This window comes from Ornithodoros turicata, chromosome 6 (genome assembly GCF_037126465.1).
Source record: "Ornithodoros turicata isolate Travis chromosome 6, ASM3712646v1, whole genome shotgun sequence".
Taxonomy (NCBI): domain Eukaryota; kingdom Metazoa; phylum Arthropoda; class Arachnida; order Ixodida; family Argasidae; genus Ornithodoros; species Ornithodoros turicata.
Window position 1 is genome coordinate 65,541,241 of NC_088206.1, and position 21,372 is coordinate 65,562,612.

General features: G+C 45.2%; 3 protein-coding genes and 1 long non-coding RNA gene across 7 annotated transcripts in view; 1 reads left to right on the forward strand and 3 right to left on the reverse strand.

Annotated features, from left to right (window-relative positions):
- The window catches only part of LOC135397069 (uncharacterized), a 123,339-nt gene that overhangs the window by 66,589 nt on the left and 35,378 nt on the right, over nucleotides 1-21,372 (forward strand). The gene's annotated exons all lie outside the window — the stretch shown is intronic.
- LOC135398188 (uncharacterized) lies at nucleotides 203-6,832 on the reverse strand. 3 transcript variants are annotated; one of them, XM_064629618.1, is made up of 4 exons: nucleotides 6,734-6,832; nucleotides 4,062-4,116; nucleotides 2,535-2,987; nucleotides 203-465 (listed from the first exon to the last, which is right to left on the reverse strand). In XM_064629618.1, exons 2-4 carry the CDS (start codon nucleotides 4,102-4,104, stop codon nucleotides 242-244), a joined length of 720 nt encoding a protein of 239 aa, XP_064485688.1. In that variant the 5' UTR covers nucleotides 4,105-4,116; nucleotides 6,734-6,832; the 3' UTR covers nucleotides 203-241. The 3 variants fall into 3 exon arrangements, with proteins under 3 accessions (XP_064485688.1, XP_064485691.1, XP_064485689.1); XM_064629621.1 differs by having other exon boundaries at nucleotides 6,730-6,748; XM_064629619.1 differs by lacking the exon at nucleotides 6,734-6,832 and adding an exon at nucleotides 6,173-6,660.
- On the reverse strand, nucleotides 11,681-13,932 carry LOC135398189 (uncharacterized). Of its 2 annotated transcripts, none has more exons than XM_064629622.1 (4): nucleotides 13,835-13,932; nucleotides 13,337-13,397; nucleotides 12,494-12,895; nucleotides 11,681-11,940 (listed from the first exon to the last, which is right to left on the reverse strand). In XM_064629622.1, the coding sequence occupies exons 2-4, from the start codon at nucleotides 13,377-13,379 to the stop codon at nucleotides 11,729-11,731; spliced, it is 657 nt and encodes a 218-aa protein (XP_064485692.1). In that variant the 5' UTR covers nucleotides 13,380-13,397; nucleotides 13,835-13,932; the 3' UTR covers nucleotides 11,681-11,728. The 2 variants fall into 2 exon arrangements, with proteins under 2 accessions (XP_064485692.1, XP_064485693.1); XM_064629623.1 differs by lacking the exon at nucleotides 13,835-13,932 and adding an exon at nucleotides 13,751-13,810.
- Nucleotides 14,814-15,823, reverse strand: LOC135398190 (uncharacterized). Its single transcript, XR_010424024.1, has 3 exons — nucleotides 15,553-15,823; nucleotides 15,079-15,211; nucleotides 14,814-14,993 (listed from the first exon to the last, which is right to left on the reverse strand). It is a non-coding gene; the product is annotated as an uncharacterized LOC135398190 (long non-coding RNA).

The following is a 21,372-nucleotide window of genomic DNA, read 5'->3' on the forward strand; positions in this document are numbered from 1 at the left end:
TAAAAAAGCAAGTGGTACTTTTCTGCTGCTTGAGTAAGACACAGGTACTGCTTCACTGGTAGCACCTGTTTCTTAGTCAAGTAGCTGAAAAGTGGCGCTCGTTTCTCTCTTTCCGCTCGCTTTAAACAAAATTTCTGGACAGGTTAGAGCAAACACCCTGCATAGCATGCATGAGGAAGAAAGCGAATAATATACATTGTTTTGTTAGATATTTTATTCGCACCTCTGGGTTTTTGAAGTCTTACGTGCTTGAGGGCATCGGCAGGGGATCAACCCGAACAGCGGTTTCAAGGCCACGCTTCAGTTGACCGTAGAGGAAGCTGTCAAGTCTTTCCCTGATGTGTTCTTCCAATTGTTTCCGAAGCTTGCGTTTCAGAGCAGAGTACACATCCTCATAGGATTTGGAGTAGCTCATGTCGAGGTGGTAAGGCATCACACTCCAGGAAGACACGGTCGGTTGACCATCTGAGAAGCAGGATACCGATGGACTCGTTACCTGATAGCTAGCAACTGCTCGCAAATGTTCGCGCTACCAGCGGTATCGAGAAATCAGCGGAACACGAATATAACATATTTCGCATTTTTCTTTCTTTTTTTTTTTTACAACGTACTTTCAGCCCTAAGTCTACAACAGGAGGGTGGTAGGGTGCTGGACAAGAGTATACGGAATACGCACAATCTCATTCCTTCCTCAGAGTGACAAGGTGGCAGCGAGTGGAACCGTACGGACTTGCAAACACGTAACTCGGTTAACTGAGCACATGTATGTAAGTCGTGCTCTGCCGTTCGCTTCTAGCGCGTCATTCTGAAGAAGGAATGCGCTGCTGCGTGTCCGTGAACATTTGTCCAGCACTGCAGAAGAGACATGGAATCAACATATTCATATCGATGAAAAATGTCTTTCTAAACATATCATGAATGAATCAACACTATGGAGGGGGGATATGCTCATTAAGAAAAAAAGAAAGGAAAGGTCAGCCAGACGGAGGTCGGCATGCTATTAAAAAAAAGGAAAATGGAGAAGAAAAGAAAGGGAAAAGAGAAAGAAGGAAAGAAAGAGAATGGAAGAAAAGGAAATCAAGAAAAAGGGGAAGACAAAGAACCAAAGAAACGAAGAGGAAAAGAAGAAAAGAAAAGGAAAAGGCAAAGAAGAACGCTATGGTAAGCACTCCACACTTCAGCTGGGTATCAGTGAATGGAACAGGTTGCCAGCTGATGTCGTCGCACTGCCGGACCTTAGCAGTTTTCAACGTGTCTGCGAAGAAATGTTTCTTTAGAATACAATTATAAACTGTGTAAATACTTTGATGTGTTCCTCTTGTTCCCCCCTTATGTAACACCCTTGTGTAAAGGGTCCTTAAGGTAATGAAATGAAATGAAATGAAATGAAATGAAACACATCATACGGAAACTGGTTTCATTGGTTCACTGACCGGGGCAAAAAAAATGAAAAACCAAAATAATCTACGAGGAACTTATATTCTTGAAGTTGTTTATCATGGGTACCCCGTAGCTGCCTACCAACGTAAGGTTTTAGTGTAGCGGGATTTGTCGATACGGAGCATATATTTGTCACTATACAGTATAGAAACTCTAACTATTGATGTCAAATCTTTTTGCCATCGCCCGAAGGCACGCCGTATTGTGTAAAGACGGTACAGACAGCGTTGAACTATACGGATTGCAAGCAAACGCAAAACCTTATTCTGTAACGCATTTCTTTCTGTAACGCTTTCTAATTTATAGATATAGCGTTTTCAGTGAAGGTCCCTTTCAGAAGCCATAGTTTTCTTAAAAGCATTTTCAAATACCCTTTCCAGGTGCAAGTTATAAGAGAGATTTGATTGAAGGTGGACACCGAGGTACTTAAAACATTCAACGTCATTAAGCATTGCACCATTAATGAAATAATTAAACACATATTTTTGCTTTCTGCGAGTAACATGGCCAACACTTTTCACAACTTTAAACCTTAAAGGACATTCGCCATTGCTCACACCGTCCTCCTATATTTGCTAGGCAGCTGTTTAAGTTAATTTGGTCTTCCATGGAACTTACTTCGGTGTACTTTGCCGTCAGCATAGAGTTTGATAGAAACAACAGTGGATACATATATCACTCAAGTCATTTATAGCAGAAACAACAGCAGACCATGGACGGAGCCTTGAGGAACTCCTGAAGAAACCAGTTATATCTCAGAAACTTGTAATGCACGCAAATGTTCACGCTACCAGCGGTGTCGAGAAATCACTGAAGCATGAATATGACACCGTATGGAGTCGACACGAGTCGAGCTCGTTTTCTGCTATCGGGAGTTCTTTCGCTCTTTCCTTCGCAATGCACTATATCCAAACCAACTCGCCCAACAATATATGCTAAGCTGCCGGTATTTTACCGTTATTTTGAAAGATATGTCGCTCGTCCTCCAGGTTACAAGAGAATATTACGTGGCCATACCACATGCAAGACGTGGTCTGTGTGCTTCTGCAGAAACTGACACTTTGAATTACAGCAACATTTCATGACTTTCTTACCTGGTGCTCCGGACACCTCGATGAAAGCCTTGGCGTCCATCATAACAGCTTCAGCTGTGATTTCATCCTCATGGGAACTGGTGGGTAAAAATGACACTTTTTTCTTGCGTGCGATTTTTCCTCTGTAGTTGGCTGTAACGCCGTTCAGGGAAACGTAGCAGGACACGACAACACTGCCAAGTTGCCACATGGGTGGTGAACAGTCTCCCAGCCTTTTGAGTCCGTGAAGACCGCTGACGATGCCGTCGTTCATATTCACTTCCACCTCCTTCAGTGTATTAATTAGGATATGTCCTTTAGTGCCAATCATAAGACTTGATTTCTTGTCGATCTTGATCCGGAATCCATCGAGACGCGACCCTCCTAACACTCCGCCTCCTTGTGGGATGGTTTGCTGGAGTAATTTGTCCACATATCTGTTCGATTCGTCGATTTTGGCGTCGGCGTTGGCATCTGAAAGATATATATATCAGTGGGTACGTTCTGATAAAATTACTTCGCTTATGACGTGCACTGATTTCTTTAAATTTTTCCTTATATCCAGTTTGCGCGCATAGAGAGTCTTTGCTGTCTTGCTTGAGGTGTGCAAGGTTGTCTCCTATGGCCCCGCCTTTGCTATGTTTAAATAATGCCATGTGGACCCTTGAGTCCCGTCATTCAACCTGCAGTCCAGGACCTTCCTCGAAAACAAGAATCTCCTCTAGTAGTGGCCCAGCAGGTCTTGGCACATATCAACTCTACCTACCCTTGCTGTCGTCAAATCCTCACAGATGTATCTGTGATGCGTAACACATCAGGGGCAGCATTTTACGTCACATATACGGACAACCAACAAGCCTACAAGTTGCCCTATCCCGAGGCGGAACTGTATGCCATCCTCGCAGCCGCAGAAAACATTGCTGGCCTGCAACCCGGGAAGTCCTGGGTTGTCCTCATTGACGACAGGGCGTCCCTCCTTCTTTTGCTGTCTTCCAACCCAAACGTAATATATTACCTGCCCAAAATACGTGGCCAGACAAGAAAACTGAGAGAGAGAGAGCAGCGCGAGGGGAACCCGAAAAAGCGGGCGCACGTCACACGAAAGTATTCGGCGCGCTCGTTTCTTCAACAATTTTTATTGCCGCACAGAAGGTCTCTGGAAGTTGAACTTTGATGGAAGGCGCATCGGATGACTCTGCGCTACAACCCTGTAATTTATACCAGGCACCAATTCCCATTAATTAAGCTAATTAATTACGGTAGCTCATTAATAACGTCACTTTAAGCCGAACTTACACTGTTTTTGAGTGGGCCGTGCAAGAAATAGATACAGACACCACAATTCGCGCAGGAAAACGTGCGGCTTGTATCTTTAAAAATCCTTTTAGGTGATGGTGGAGGTGGCAGAGAAAGGGCACGCCGTTGTCGGACTCACAGAGGTGGTACACGCCCTGAGGAATGTGCGTCCTGGGGAGACTTCTAAGGAACTGTGCAATATGCGCCTGAAAGCTCTTTAAAGTGACTTGTACGACCAGCCGAAAAACTCACCAATGGCAAGAGAGATACACAGGAGCAACGAGACAATCTTCATTGCTGTGTGTGCCTGGAACATACAGGACGAAACTCAGAAGTGCAACCTCCATACCATGTCAACACTGAAAAAATATAGTAAACATCCATATTGTTCTGCCAAGTAGCAAAACTATCGTGGCAACCGACAAGTAGATCATGATGATGGCATGGGGCATGCATGGTGCTAACGTTGGCAGAATGACGCTACTTCCACGGATACTACACGGAAAGCATACTTCAAATTTTTCATTTACTTTTCATTGCTCAGTGTCTACTTGTGCATGCATGCGTACGAACAATATATAATATATACAGGTCGAGGGAAGTACAAAAAATCAAAAGGCCACGAAGTTTTACAGTTGTGAAAGGAAAAAGACAACACGGACAACAGATCTTTAGGAAGTTAGAAACACTAGTTCATTTAATGGGCAGAAATTAAAACTATACCTTTAAAGTATATCAATCTTAGGATCAATATATCAATCAACGTTAGGGAAAAAAATAGTCGGAGCTATATACAGGGTGTCCACGCTAAGTGTGAACAGATTTAAAAAAAAAAAATATCAGTCACTTTTTCCGACATGAAATCAATTGCAATGTAGCATATGCTGAAGGGCCCTCCCTAGGGGGGCATTAACAGACTAGTAAGGCAATGTCTTAATTAACTTTCAATAATTAACGTTTTAATTATAAAAGCTACGAAGTTGCTCCAATGAGAACATCTGATCTCTTCGGTCACCAGATACCAAAGCCGTTTTCAGAACAAAAATCCGTTCGATAGATCGTCCGCAAAAAATTCGTGAAGGAACGCCATTTTTTTTCTTTATTTTATTCATTGAGCATCTCTAGAGACGCGTCTTTCCCTCGCCCCCAATACGAGAGGATGAAAGAGCACACTATCGTCTCTTGCGTCCTGGAAAAAGATTAAAAGAAAACAGAAAATGCAGCCCAAGATAAGGGCAGTCGCGATAGAGTCACCCGATAGATTTGTGTCTTTGTCTTGTTTCCGCAAGTTAAAGCTAATCTTCGACGCATGAGGCGGCACTGTACTCTTTCACTCTCTCACACTGGGGGTAAAGGAAAGCCGCTTCTTTGCGCAATAAACCAAGCGCAATAGATGATGTGCAATAAGAAGCGAACAAGCGCAATAGAAGATGCCCAATAAACCAAATAAAGAAAAAAATGGCGTTCCTTCACGAATTTTTTGCGGACGATCTACCGAACGAATTTTTGTTCTCAAAACGGCTTTGGTATCTGGTGACCGAAGAGATCAGATGTTCTCATTGGAGCAACTTCGTAGCTGTTATAATTAAAAAGTTAATTATTGAAAGTTAATTAAGACATTGCCTTAGGAGTCTGTTAATGCCCCCCTAGGGAGTGCCCTTCAGCATATGCTATATTGCAATTGATTTCATCTCGGAAAAAGTGATTGATATATTTCTAAAAAAATCTGTTCACACTTAGCGTGCACACCCTGTTTTTAAGTAAGTACTGAGACGTCGCCATGGCAGTACTGGATAGCTGTTTCGGCGTTATAGGGCCATCGTCAGCAGTACGCAGGCAGGCAACGTTTGAACGGATGCTGCGGATAAACATGTGATATACGTGCAGCCAAAGAGCGCCGGCTACGAAAAGGTGGCCGAAGCTGCGTAGCCTCACGTGGAGAATATGCTACACTCCCAGAAGTACACGATCAACTTATAAACAGGTAAGCTCCACAAGCAGCTGGTACATTAGCTACTTGTTTGCTACAACTACACTGCCAGTGCTCACAAAATTGTTCGGCCTCTGGCCACATCCGGCCCACCAACGCCCTGCCCTCAAAGCTGTCTTCACTTTTCTGGATACCATAGGACTTCGAGCGTGTGGGACCCTTTTCCCACGTCTCGGATCCATGCTCGCTCGCCTGGCTAGCCCGGCGAAAAGGAATGGAACGGATTACCGCGACAAGCAATGTATGTTTATTTTACCTGGATAACAACCACCTTCCGCTCCAGTTCTCCGAACGCTCACACACCCCATGCGGCCCAATGAAGGAACGTCCCACATGAGTCAATACATCAATGAGGAAAAGGTTTATTGCATACCTTCGTTCAGGATGCCCCAGGCGACTGCCAGACAACGCAGCTCTCCCTGACGAGCTCCATGGTCCGCTTTTTATCCCATTTTTTCCTCGCCCCCCGCAATGCTATCAGCATATCACAGTAAGCAACGCCCCCTCGGGGCGCGCAACACAAGTTGTGGTTCCCACAAGCGTTATTGTGAAAGGGCTCATTATTTCAGTCCCCGCATCGCCGCCTGCAATGGGGAAGAGTATCCCCCTGGCGATGAAACATTCATGGCCATTCATCATGTCGCAATAAAGTTGTTGTTGTTGTTACTGCCAGTGCTCTATGACTCTGTGGTCAAGAATCAGTCTGAAAACGATCGGAACCCGCTCATAAAACGAGAAACAGTGAAGCTAACCCCCCTATAGCGATTGCGTTGCTCGAGAATCACAACAATAAAACTGTAGAATACGATCGCAAACATAGTACATGTCTTGTAGCACTGGGAAGAAAAACGAATCAACGCATGAAATAAATATGCGAATGTGAATGCGAATATATGAGGATAGCGACCCTAACGACCAAGAGATGCGTACTTACGGAATTACTTGCGAAATGTTGCGGGCGGGAGAATTAATCATCGCTTTAAAGTCAACGCTACACGTCCTGTTTGACGTCGTGTATGAAATAGTGACCTCACTCGGCAGGAAATCCAAGTTCGAGTGCGTCCTGTAAAGTTGGCGGAACCGGGGTTTGCCGTATATGGGGCAATATTGCCGTATTGGATGCAGTCAACGTCCTCGATGCACGTTATGTAATACAAGCTTGTGTGAAACGACTGTGTTCCTTTCCCCCTCTCTCTCTCCAATGTACATTTTCCATTTTCACCCATACAGTAGATTTACAGCGCACAGGTATCCACTATGTCCTGTGCACAGGCTAAGCTCCCGCGACTGCCATGGATCAGATGACACATTACCTTCTCCTCTTGCACCGTCCAGTTTCTGCGGGCAGTCGATGGCATGTTGAACAACGCGGTAAGCTCTAGCTGAGGACTTACTGCCCAGGTTTTTGGACAGATCCTTCGGCCCACGTTTCACTTAAATGTCAAGATACAAAAAAAAAGAAAAAAGAAACGGCATCTATTTCGTCATTCTTGGCACAACTTGCCTCGTGTCCAGTGAATGTCCCGAGGCAGTGGTGTTCAATACCAACCTGTGTCGAGCATTCGCTCAACTATATCAAAGAAGCGTTGTTTCAAAGAGCTTCAGTAACAAAGAAACATGCAGCTGCGACTGCAGGTGGGTCAAGCTGCCGTAAAATCAGCGTCAAACAGCGGAGGCTGGATGGATGGATGTGTAGGGGCACCCCTGGTGGGCCTCTTTGGAACGAGGGTCCAGCTTTAAATGTGCGGACGTGCCGGATATTCTTTGCTTCGTTTCTCTTCTGTCATTAATTAGTTGGAGTCGTAGACGTGTCCTTTCTTTTGTTTAGCAGGCGTGTCCTATCAACTCCCCGCTGATGGTGCTGATGTTGAATCCGTCTTTTCCTCTGGTATGAGGGGTCCCGTTGTATCGTCTGCTTTTGCATCGTCTGTATTCCTCCGGTTCTGTCTGCTATGCTCCTGACGGTTTTCTACCGACCATTGTTTCAATCGGCGTTTGGTTGTTGCCACCTCTGTATTTTCTCCGTTGGCAGTAGTAAACCCGAGGGCTTCCTCTAGCGAGCATGTTCTTTTTCCACCAAAGACCTCGCACTCCAGTATCACATGTCGTGTGTTTTCTACTGTTCCTTTTTTACACAGCTGGCAATGCTTATCTATGTCCCCGAACTTGATCCGCCATTCTCTCGTTCGTAGAACCCCTCCTCTTGCCTCGAATAGACGGCCACTTCCTTGGGAGTTATCGTACAGCCCGATTGCATTTGCTATTGTAGTTTTCCCCTTTCTGTATGTCTCAAGTGCTGGTTTTTCTTCCATTCTCTTTCTCCAAGCCTCCGTCTCCACTTCCTCAATTCGTTCCCGTATTTCTTTGTCTGATAATTTTGGTGATGAGCGTTCTATTCGCATAGCTGGTATGTTGTATTTTTCTTCCAATTTCAGAGTTCTCAGATTCCACCTAGTCGGCATTCCCACTAGAATTGTAATCTTGTATATTATTCTTGGCCATCCGTGTTCTTCCATATCTATTAACTGGCTTTCATATGTTATTTTGCTATATGCTTCTCTGGCTTCTCTCTTCTGGCTTCTCTGGCTGCCATCTTGTGGAACGCAGTTGCCAGACCCGGAAACCCGAAGTTCTCCAGTTACGGCGGCACAAAACGCCGCTGTTGTCTCTTTGTCATATTTGCTTAAACAAACGAATTTCTTGAAAAATGATGCAGTAAACAGGTAAAAGTTAGTAATAACTCACCCATGTTGCCTTCGACATTCTTAGCGATTGTTGTAACGCTCGCATTGTAACGCATGCACAAGCTAGAATGATAGTTTCGGTTTCGTGGTTGCGGGTTTTGGCGTGCTACATATCTATCATATGCAGGCACATCTGGAACTACATGTTGAGCCAAAGTCTGTCTGAATTTTTTTTATATATTTGCAAAGGAGGGGAGGATGGAACGTTCAACACTCCGCATTACAATACTGCTAAGGGTAAAACCTAATTGATAAATGCAGACGTCCAAAGATCACGAAATGGGACCACACCTCGATGGCATAATCCTGATGTGAAGCCTCCATGAACCAGAGGAGAAGGCATAGCAAAAAAAGAAAAACAAGACATCTACCAAAGTGTTACATATCAATGACTTGATGCTTCCTCTTTTCCTCTATCGTGATTACTCAAGCAGCTCAGTTCTAAGGTACAGCAGTGACGAGCTCTCACCCTCTTCCTGCACCAAAACGAGTAACCTACACTAAGCGTATATTGGTATGATGGTTGACCACAGTGGGAACAGCATACTTCTGCTTATGGAAAGCAGTCTCAATATAGCTTATCCCTCCTTATTGGAGAAAATCTTCACTGTGATGTGCATACATACAGGCAAAGCGCATATGTTGCTTTGCAACCACTTGTCATCTGTGCATTTTAGATTTTCGCATAGAGACAACGCTTTGGAAGTGCACAAGTGAGATATTTTACTGAAGGCACAGTGCGCGTGATTTCAAAGTTTCTCGGAACGACGTGCCAGTCAGACACAGGTAACGATCATGGTACATGGCAGATCTCATGCGAGGTATGTTGTGCATGTCCATACATAAACAAATTTTACTTCAAGGCAATAAGTAGTTACGTCCAGCACAGTAATGCCACTATGTGTGCACACATTTTGTGTACGCAATGACGGTGTTCCACATTTCACTTCTATCAAGTAGGAAGAGTTTGTGTGGGAAAAGCAACAAGCATATGGGTGGGTGAATATGATTTTTGCAGATATTATTAACGTGTAATACAAACCATTTACTTATCTTTTACAGCTGCACAGATTTCTTAATTGTATGAATGCCTCAACTCATGTGAAAGCGGAGCAAACAAATTTTGTTAAGAAATCTGTAATCAGTGATCTACAACAAAGTAAACTTCATTTGTGCATATGCTTTGTGAACGTAATCATTGTTTCACATCTTACGTCTAATATAGTTAAAAACGATCAAAACCCCTGTGCAGGAAAAGACAAGAACGGAACACAAAAAAGATGAGGACACCACAGTGAACTGCCAACTAAAGAATTTTTATTTTGTGAAACGAAGCCTTAAATACATGAGTCCTCCTCACCCCCTTTATTCCCTCTCATGTTGGACTTCCTGTTTACACCACAAAGATAAATACAGGGGTTACTGACGCAGTTACTACCTGCTTTTTTTATCTCATGCGCCTCTCGAAAGAGAAGGCTACTTTGTTTTTTACACCTGAACAAAATTCTTGTTTTTTTGGAATTTTGCCTGACATCCCACACATAATGTAAAAACCCCGAGACTAGAGAACACGAAAGGACAGACACAAACACAATATCTTTTCACACAAGTCACACACGTCAAACACGAAGTCAAGTCAAACGAACACAAGTCAAACACGAAGTCACGTTTGTGTCTGTCCCTTCGTGCTCCCTAGTCTCGGGGTTTTTACATTATGCATCATCGTCACCAGCTCGCATGCTTCCTAGCCATTTTTTCATTGTCACATCCACATGTCAATAAGTGATCCCCCAATGCACCGTATCTATTAGAGGTATTAGTTGAATGTTCTTTTAAACGAGTGTTCATGCACCTTTCTATTAAAAACAATTGGAAAAACTCCAGTGGTTTACCACATCAGCCAAAACACTCGCTGTGTATGCTTGCATATGTGGAGAACTGAAAGGTATGTGCTACGTGTGAATATGTCATCAGCCTGGACGGTGGGAAAGGTCTTTTACGATACAGCTAAACACACACCGTCCTTAAGCCGTCCCACACACACCGTCCTTCTTTGAGTGTGGAATGGGATGACGTGAACGATACGGTTGCAAAAAGGGGTGCACGAAAGCGGTTCAACTTCCAAACCAGACATTTAAGAGAAAAGTTACATGGCCGTTGAAATTGATTCATGGAGTACTTACCAGGGATTCGAAGTGGTTATGCAACTTGCCTTATCAAATATAACCGATTACCAAATATATATTTCCGAATAAATTCAGTCTACCATTATCATACACTGTGTGTTATTATTCCACAACTCAGTCGCAAAAATATTTGTAGTTACGAATAGCGTTTGAAACAATTTCCATTGGCAAACCTTCGCAACATAGCTTTCAGGGTCGTTGCAGAAGAAAATTGTTTCACAAAGCACTCACTTGTTTCACAAAGACAGAAAACATTCTTCACTTGCGAAAGTGAAAACGAAGCTGCCTACTTCAAGTACTGCCGTTCATTGGCAATGACAAAACATAATCTGCGCACTAACGAAGAAGTGGTTTAGCCAACATACGCAGGACGACGGGCATGAATGTACAAATGTAGTCACTTCTTCGCACAATGTCGTCGTAGAGAGATGCGTCGTAGAGTTACGCTGGGCACCTTCTTCTACATCATCCAAAGCAGCCTCATGCTTATGTTTCTACTGCCAGCATTCTAGCTTCTTTCGCCATGGAACCGGAATTGGGACTCAGGGAAGTAGCTGGCAAGCGAGCTGTGCTATAAAAAAAAAAACGATGGCGACGGTGGTGGTATTGGTGACAGGGGCTCTCAAAAATGAACTTCACCACATACTCGCTCCTAGTCAACCATCATCTCGAATCATATCATTATATGCCCTGATTTGTTGAAAACCGGAGGCTAGGCCTTTTTTGTGCAACTTATACTGTCAATAGTTGTCACAAAAAAGACGTACTCCTGCCGTTTACAACAAATTAGAGCAGATAACGATATCATTGGATATGATGGTTCAAGTTCATTTCTAAGACTGTGGTGCAGGCAGCATGCTTCTCGAGTATGAGTTGAACCAGTAAACAGATGCACTGTACACACATGTGCATTCGGTATCCCACACCCACAGTTAAATAGTAGCTGACGGGTGGCAGTATCACGCTTTTATTTGGACATCTGTTGTCATCTCTTCAACTTCAAGGCATTGGCAAGGGGTCGACCCGAACAGCGTTCGCCAGTGCGTACTGCAATTGGCCGTAAAGGAATAAATTCAGGGCGTGCTTGACGTTGCTTTCGAGTTCCCTGTCGAACGACTGCCTGCGTTCGCTGTTCAGATCCGGCGTTCTGGACAGGGTGAGTTGAAGATTGAATGGCGGAACACTCCATGACTTCAGCAACGGTGAAGCTCCTGGGGAAATTGAACATAATGCGGTATAAGCGCTGTTATTCCTCCAAGTAGCAGTTTAATGACTCATGCAATGACTAAAGGTTGAAGGTAAATTAAAACATTACATAGATTACTTAGTGAATCAACTTTCTTCTCCTTCTCCTATAATGAGTCCCTCTTCAGCGACATGATCGTGTAAGTGCAACCACAGCGCTTCCTCTATTGGTTCATGCTGCACTTATGATAGTTTGTACGACTGCAGTTATTTACGTATTCTGGCATAGCACACAATTAAATAATAGAGACCGACAGTGGTTTAGCCAGAATCCCAAGTATGAGGAGGTGTTACAAAAATAGGAGAGGGGCGTCATTATTACTTGTGTCGAAACGCGTAACACCAGCCCCCCACCCCCAGCACGCACACACTTTTAGATGTTGCGAAGGGGAAAAAGGTATCGGGTATCGCAAAACAATGAGGCGGGGGGAGGCGTTAGGGCTGTCTAGATAAATCATTGGAGATCGTAAATACCGCGGAACAGTCGAAGGAGTATATCAGTAGAAGTTGCGCGCTCACCTACGCTGCCTGTAATCTCGAGGTACGCCATCGCACCCTTCAGATCACCTTGAACGGTGAGGTCCTTCACTTGACCCTTTAAGCTATCCCCTTTGTAAGTACCGCTGTACGCAGCCGTGAGACCATCCAAGCTCACGTAGCAGGAGACCGTGATGTTGCCCAGTTGCCACATTGGAGCTGAACAGTCCCCCAGCCTCTTAAGACCCAAGGGCGGGAGGAGACCTGTAACCTTGCCGTTGCTGAACTGCACTATCAGGTTACGATTGGTGAAGAATGTCCTCCTGATCCTGAAGTTGAAGCCGATGAGGACGCCCTCCGAGAGGCCACCGAATCGAGGGAAGGTGTTGAAAAGTAGGTGGTCCAAGTAGCGGTTGGAGTCCGTAACGTTCCCGGCGTGGGCGCCTGGGGTGCAAGGATGTAAAGATGTAAACAGTCGCGACAACCATGACTCTCCATTTTCTAAGGACAGCGTACTAACGACATATAAACACGTGTTTTTATATTATTCATACCCCGTTGCTCTTACTAAACGAAGAGCTTGCCTTCCCTATTGACAAGACCGGAATGAATGAAAAGCAGGCGTTTCGCTAATGCACATCAACTCAGCACTATGCAATGGTTGTTGACTGACAGTTTACGTGTTTTTGTTGATCCGATTAGTGTATTTTATTTGGTAGGATTCAATATTCTTCGCAGTGAGGACACAAGATGCTCGTTAGACGAAGAATTGCTATTATAGCGCTAGATGTTGTAGAACCAAAATAAATACAGAAAGTATCGGAGAAAGAGAGAGAGACGGAGAGACAAAAAAAAAAAGAAATATGGATAAGCTCTTCAACTCACAGACAGCGAACAGGAGGCAAACGAGAAGAGGGGCACACTTCATCCTGTTTACGGTTTAAGCCTGAAACGGAAGCAACAGTCCTGATATATTTTCATTGGGTTAACTCGACGCCCGTTTAATAGCTCAAAACGTCAACCAAAGGGAAAATTGAACTCAAAAATATGAAACTCCCCAATCATCATCAAATAGAGTTCTTGTTGTCGTTGAAGTGTAAATGTTTGCGATATTCTCGTCTGTTACGACAATAGTGCCAAAAAAGAAAAAGAAAGAAAAGAAAAAAGAAAAACATGCCAGGGGTTTGAGCTAAAACAAGACTCCGTAGTGGATGGTTCCAGAAGGGAAAATTAGGAACTACAAGCGAGAAATAGGGAAAGAAGACATTAGAAAAAAAAGGGAAAGGGTGTTAACGCTACCACGTGCCACCTTGCGCTTTCGAATGATACATGGTCACAGAATATGTAACAGCTCAGCGTAAGGCAAGGCCGCTCCTTACTTACCGACTGGTTGCAACTAGAGTGAAACTCCCGGCGGACGGGTGACTTGAGCAGCTATCGCTAACGTTCCTTCCTGCGCAAGCCACGGCCACATTGGGTGCGTTCCAAAACAAACCCTCGAGTCGAGTAGGAAGGGAGTTGCCTCATGACAGAAGCCGCCGATATTTCGAACAGAGACTGTTCTTCTTCTGGGCACCGTCCTCATCATTGGCATGGTATTTAAAGGGTTAGGTGTGACGTGTTTAAAGATTCATGCGAATTGTGGGTCAACAGCCCGGAAGGAAGAAAGGTTCCGTACGGGCTTCTACGGCCGGAGTGAATGGCTGCTTTGTTAGAGTGTGGAGGGGATTATGTGAACGTAGTGATCTAGGCTACAGACCCGTTACAGAAAAATTTAGGGTTCGCGAACACGTGGACGAAACGGGACAACAGGCAAGACTTGGCAAGCATAGCGAAAGATAAGGAGGTTAGTGGTTACGTGGGGAAGACCTACTTGACCGTGACCTACTCGAGTGGAGTAGGTCACATGACCGAGATGTACCATGTGACCACAGAGTACGCACCCGGTCGAGTAGCTTTGGGGACGCATGGGGGACTCCGACCGAGTTAAGATGGAGGCCGGTGTCGTCACCGCTCTCATCTAAAGCGCGTCAGATTTATTTTGACGGAGACAACATAACGACGACTGGGAACGATTGTGAGCTGTTTACAGGAGTCATCATGCCCCGTCGGACATAGTTGAACACTGTCTTGTCGGCCCAGTGGGCATTTGCCTTTTTCAGCACTTTGTGTATGTAGTTACTTACTGGACAGTTACATTCAGAGATTGCTTGTCTGGTAGTATTTCTTCCAAGACACTGCAAAGTTCTCTATTAGAGAATGAAAGGGAAAAGCAGCTGACATTGTCGTCATTTATTTGTTAATGTTTTGTGGGATAGAAGACTTCACGTACCATTAGCTACCCCAAATGCATGAAGTGGATACATCCCGTTGCACTTGGTAGTCAAATGAAAAAAAGGAAAAATGTTAACATCATGACGACAGAAGATGAAAAATACAAAAGGCGGAAGCTGCTGGTTGGAATCCTGGAACTGAGGTAGGGGTGCGGGCATGGTTAGAGTCACGGAAATGTCCGCGACGTCGGAGTCGAATGTGAGCAGAACTGCTGAAACAAAACACGTAATCAGAGCGTGATGAAGCAGTTCTGATAGTACACGAAGATCGCAAAATCCTCCTGTTTCATTCACCTTGAAAGAAGTATGAGCTTGGGCGAAAAGACGGGAAATTCGTGACAGAGTTCTGTCGTGTTGTCCCTTCCTTCCACAGCTCAGAATTTTTCCCAAGTTCCACCCAGGCATTTATCCACCAGCTAGCCTGCGCCTATATGGTACATATTTTATCTGAAACCTGTTCACACGAAGGTACCGACAAACCGTCTTACAACTGTGAAGCTAAAGGAAGAAAAGTAATATTCCATTTAAAATCCCATTTCGAACACACGCACACAAAAGTAATAACAATGCTGGTCAGTAATAGCCCTTGCTCCTAATATAGTTTTGAACGTTCCACATAGAGCTCTGCCTTTACAAGGACCACATGGCTACAATGCAGTGGAACAAATAAACATTGCAGGGCAGCTGTTAGTGAACATATGCTAAATAGATAATGGAAAACCGATGTACATGAAGACAAAAATAGAAAGGCGCATCAGCGAGACTCACTTTGTCCTGGGAAATGTATCCGGCTCATATGTCTTTGGGCGTTCGCATGGTCCTCAGAAACCATGTCGCACAATCCGGATCGGAAGAGTGTTGCTATTTCGGTGTCCAATTGGTATTGATAACCCGTCGTGGAGGTCGAGGCTTTTCGACAACCAAACGTTCAGCTGGTTTCGATACCGCGCTTTCGCGGAAAAGAGCACACGACAAAAGCATGACGTCATTACTCGAGCGAACCTTCCCTGACCGGTCTTCAGAGGAGAGTTGAATCGAGTGAACTCTCTGGTTACTCCACCTTCTTTTGGAATGCGGGTAGTGACGTCATCGAGTTAGTCGACCCGGTTTTGGAACGGCGGTTCGGGTAGAGAGCTACTCCCGACTTGACTCGAGTAGGTTTTGGAACGCACCCATTATTTCCCGGAACGCTAGTTGCAAAGCTTCCGCTCGTACACTCTAAAAAGAGAGAGAGAGGGGGGGGGGAAGGTGATGGCAGGATAGGCTCGCCGTTGTTGGCCACACAGAAGTGGGCGTCGTCACGACTATAGCCAAAAAAAACAAAAAGAAAACGCATAACACAATAAAACACAAAGGAAGGACGGACGGATGGAGGATAGAGGAGGTTGAAGGATGGGGATGTGGTGAGGTGCACGAGTTCATCGGGGAGAGTAGAGTATTAGATGGGTCGATCAGCAAGGCCTGTCTTCAGCAGGAAGAGAATGAGGTTTCTTGCTTCGGCGGAACGTTCGGCAGAAGAAGCAGCGGGGTAGAGGATGTCTGCTAGCGAGCCCGAGGGGGAGCGAGGGAGATGTGTTTCGAGCGCAGAATGGTATGCTCTGCAGTCTCGCAGGATGTGTGCGATTGTTTCGGGTTGTTGACAGTGGCCTCAGCAGGCGTCACCCCTAGAGCCTATCTTGAACAGCTGAGAATTTGTGAACGCACACCCAGTGCGGAGCCTATGGAGCATGGTCTGGATGCTTCGAGGAAGATATTTCATGGAAAGAGGAGGGCGATTATGATGCATGATGTCCCGTATTCCAGGGTGGCGCAGTTCAACAAGGAGCTGAATAGACGTCTGCCTGTCGACGTCGTCCGGAGTTGGCAAAACATCTCTAAAAAGAGAACTTCACTGCATAGCACGCTGTGCGCCAACCATCGTCACGAATGATAGGGTTATCGCTCCTGATACGAGGAGAGAGGAGGGCGTACGCCTTTTTGTGGCCTTTAGGTGTCTCTGAAATATGGCGATAAGCGATAACACTTCCAGGGCGTTGTATGTTTGCTGGTTGATGTTTTACTGGTGAAGTAAAGATGACGTGGTTGTATGACAGCACGTTGTGTACACTCATGGAGCTTCTTCATCGCATACAGCAGGGTGCTGTAAAAGCGTCATGACATTACCTTTATGCACGGAAATGTTTAAACAGAAATTGCTGGAACTGTGCGCTGCAGTACGATGACCGTATGCCCAACAAAGGGAATTTTGCTTCATTTTTACGAATTCTGCTCCGCTGCTGGACAGTTTTTTTCCGCTTGATGTACAGCTCGGGAGAAAAGTTTACGGCACACAGTGGTGTTGCATTTCTCCATTGGAGCGACAGCCCAGCAACAAACCAGAGCGGACGCACACACATGCTCCGAGAATAGCTTGTCACCCGTTTCTTATTCGATCCCTTCCTGATAGTTAGCAGAGGGCCGCTCCGATGAAGAAATACGTCAGCGCCGTGTTCCGTAAACGTTTATCTCGGGCTGTACCAATAGACCACCCGCAGCGGCACGTCATATCAAGATATCATGAAATTTCGAAAGAGTGGATCTTTGGCAAAGCAAGCGCGCTTGGTTGTCGCCGTCGTGGTTTTTCGCATTTTGTGAGGTGAGATCAGGGTAGTTCTGCCTCACACATGAAGTTTTCCTTGGTATCTCCTTCTTGATATCTCCTTCGTGCCAATGGCATCCATAATCGGAAACAACTCATGTGGTCGGCGGCTGCCAACCCACGTCGCTTTATGTTGCCAACGACGGATCGCGACATTTGGCAGTGTGACGTAGACTGTTCGCAAACAGCGGGTAGTCTATTGCGCACATTCTATGTACCCGAAATGCTTTGCTTCTTTCTTTTCTTTTGCGGACAGCAGCAAAATGCCCGCCTTGTACAAAATGAGACGAGGTGATAAACACTGGACGACAAAGGACACATAAACAATTGCTCTTTTTTTTTAAGTTCAGTGTTAGCGCCGCGAAGCAAATGTAGCTATGAGCGGCGTGCAGACATGGACAGGTGGAAATAGGACACCAGTAAGGACAGGGAGGGGGGGGGGGGGGGTTGGTATGGGTCCTCGGCAGATTTCAGCGAGAACTGTGCAGACATTCGTCTGGAGAGTCTGCCCGAAAAGCCAGGGAGAACCTCAGACAACACAGCCGGTGCGAGGACTCGAACCCGCGTCACCTCCCAGTCTCGACGTGGAAATGAGTAATTCTAACCACTATGCCACGGTAGCTAGCACAGAAATAAATATTGGGTAATATGATAAGGTGGGGCAAGATGAGGCAGAAATTTGCATTTGAACGTGAATTTTTTATTTTTCGTGTTTTTCAAGAAAACTAGCCATAGACACATTCTCAGGGTCCTACAACTTCTGACCTGTAAATGCAGAACGAATGTAGACGGTCTAATATAATTACAGAACGAGAAATTCAAAAGCAGCAGATTGTCTCATCTTGCTCCAACCCTCGGGGCAAGACGAGGCATCGCGTGGGGGCAAGATTGGACACGCCGTGCTAATGTACTACACAAATTATTTTTCGGATTCCAAGCAGACAAAGTGAAGCCCGTAGACCCCTACACAAACCCCTGAGGCCACCGCACCCATAATGTCCAATAAAACCGCACACAACCCGGTGCTATTTTGCTCCACCGTCCTTTACAAACACGGCACTGCCCGTCTGACGTGTCGCTGGTCACTCGCGTTTGTGTGCGCTTCTGCTTTGCTGGAATTATCCTTGGAAATAGGAAAATTTGCTGGAAAATACTACACTTCTCTGAAGAACAAGTATAAAGCCACCTAAAAGTTGACTTATCAGTTTTGAAATCACATTAAATTTAAATTGCATCAAATTAAAATTACATTAAATTGTCGCAGTCGTGTCCGTGTCATCGGACGCATTATCTTTTTCTGTTCAACAGTGAATAACCTAGGGTGCCCATATTTTGCATATATCTAGAAGAATGAATAAAAAAACAGGATGTGAACTTACATTGACAGAAAAGCTTGCGAAACACTGCTGCACGGATTGCAAGAAAACGGACTCCAGAAAATCGCGCCGGTGTTTACGTTCAAGACAGAAGTAACCGATATTTTTTTCCTAAACGCATACACCAGTACGTACAATTCTCACGTACTGAGCTCATTCCATAAGAATGTGCTCAGAGTTCACAACGGCACCGCAGGTTGAGCAGAGGCTTGTGTTCCAGCATCTGATCATGCACTTGAATTGTGGGGTGAAAGCTACATTGGGAGGAGTCGACGCAGGAGACACCCCAAAGGAACCTGATAATATTCACCCACAAATATGCATTTACAAGCATCACTATAAGAAAAACAACGCACTACACGCGCTCTTTGACTTTCAATACGCGCATCCCGCGGCGGTAGGTAGATGATGTCTGCTTTACCAGGCGAAAGGAATCAACTTAGTGCTCTAATGTCGGCCTCTGTGCTTGTTTACCACCACTCATGCCACGATATTCCATGCCCGCGCGCCACTGGCCTCAGACCTCCTCACAAGCTCCGTGCATTCAAGCAAGAATCTCGTGACAGCAAGACTTTTTTTTTTTTTTTTGCTTGTTTCAATGCGCAACAATTATGCGAACTTATCTGTCTGGTAACGTGTTTGAGATGCCGTACAGAGCATTCAACTGTTCACGCGTTTCTTGCAGAGTACACGGTGTATTTGCATTAACTCACCAGGTAGAGGGCTTCAACCAGCGCTTCAGTGTATCTCGTGAAGCCTACTTTACAGGTCAGAAATTTTGAACCAAAATGGAATCTCGAAGACCCCCAATATTAAACTTGCAACTTATGTTTCACTATGACAAACTATGAATGCTACTGCTGCTACTATGAATGCAAAGCAGTAAGAACGGAACGTGCTGCATGTGCTTTTCTATTCTTAATACATAGCTTCTATAGGAGCAGTACAAGGTGAAGCCTGCTTTACGTTTTGTCCCGAATTGCTGGGAATGTGTGTCACGATGCAGGATTGCTATATCATAATAAAGCACGGTTCAAATAAATGTTTACGCTACACCTCGTCGCTGATTTTTTTTGCAGTATCCGCTCTCAAGGAATAAGTCTTATTTGGCACTAATCCTCACAACGATGCTTGGGAACGATTTTGCGAGGTCAAAAGTCGCAGATATGTTTTACTTGCAGTACCGCCTTCGATAAAGTGAAGGTGCGGCGCCAACTGCAGAATGATCAGCAGACAAATTCATCAACAGCTGTTACAGACGTTGCTTCCTCAGCTGGGCACCGTCCCATTGTATGTTGCAACTATACATCACCTTCAGCCTTCAAACCACCTTCAAGCTTCGTCAAGCAGCCAAGCCACCTTCAAGCAAGCTTCGATACCTTACATCAGTCGGTCAGATTGTCTCTTGAAAATGATCGAATCAGTTCAAAACCGAGCCTCCCGTTTCCGTTTCATCCTTATATTCGTACATCCATTGTTACACATCGGAAGAAAGTACCCTGACTTATCTCCACACTCATGTCGCCGGAAAGTCGCTCGGGTTCTGCTTTTTCATCAAATATATCATCGCGACGACTCAGTTCTCGCATTATATTTGTCGCTACCTAATTACATTTCTCACCGCATCGATCATCTTCGGAGAGTTTACATACATCCTGGCAAAACACTTGCTGGCATTTGCTGACTCCTCCTATCCATGTGGTACAGGGAGCACCCCAACGGTAGACTACTGAGGGATGCTCGCATGTCTTCGGTGGTGGGTAGCCATCTTGGACTAGTACCCCAAATCACAGAACAAGAGGGTTAGCACACCCCCCATATCATGTGCCACCATCATCTCCCCCCCCCCCCCCACACCGCACTTATTCCCACGCGCCGCTATTTTGATTGGAATCGTCTTCCTCGCAATATTGTCGCTCTAACCGACCTGTCCACATTAAAAAGATTCCCTGCCCGATTATCCGTACGAAAGATGCTGATTATCCGTTGCATTTCGTACTGCAGTCAATGCTCTAGGTTTGCGATAGTTTTTGAGCTTACAGGTCTATCATGTGCATGTGTACTGCAACCTCTCAATCATTGACCGCGTTTAATCGTGGCTATGCTTGTGCTTGATGAGAATTTCAAAACAAAGTAGGTGGAGCAACAGGAACAAAATAGAGAATAAAAATTAAAAAAGTCCACGGTGCTGCGTATTAAATCTCATCTTGAAACACCGTACAGGGATGAGCTAGTAACAGTCAGGGGCGCCGCTAGGCAATTTTACAGGAAGGGGCAAGATCTCGGACCCGGGCGCCACTGCACAGTGCAACGAAAAAAGAAAAGCACAAGAGAGATGGCGGGGACTTTCAGACATGTGCAGCCTTGACCACGTCGGCAGGGCTCCGGCAAAGTCACGAAAACAAATAAAGAAACTTTGAGCCAGGGGAGAGGCAAGTGCTTGCCTCCCCCGCCCTCAACGGCGCCCATGATAACACCACACCCGATTTCACCAAAGCTGGTTCACTTCGATCAAGCTTTGCTAAAACCGACATCTAGCGTTACTAAAACGTGAAGTTAACGCTCAATTTTTTT

Coding starts and splice junctions, on each gene's coding strand:
- LOC135398188 (XM_064629618.1), bottom strand. CDS start 4,104: ATGAAGATTGTCTCGTTGCTCCTGTGTATCTCTCTTGCCATTG. Junction 2,988..4,061: donor GTGTATCTCTCTTGCCATTG/GTGAGTTTTTCG, acceptor TATATCTTTCAG/ATGCCAACGCCGACGCCAAA. Junction 466..2,534: donor CGAGGTGTCCGGAGCACCAG/GTAAGAAAGTCA, acceptor CCTGCTTCTCAG/ATGGTCAACCGACCGTGTCT.
- LOC135398189 (XM_064629622.1), bottom strand. CDS start 13,379: ATGAAGTGTGCCCCTCTTCTCGTTTGCCTCCTGTTCGCTGTCT. Junction 12,896..13,336: donor TTGCCTCCTGTTCGCTGTCT/GTGAGTTGAAGA, acceptor CTTGCACCCCAG/GCGCCCACGCCGGGAACGTT. Junction 11,941..12,493: donor CGAGATTACAGGCAGCGTAG/GTGAGCGCGCAA, acceptor CAATTTCCCCAG/GAGCTTCACCGTTGCTGAAG.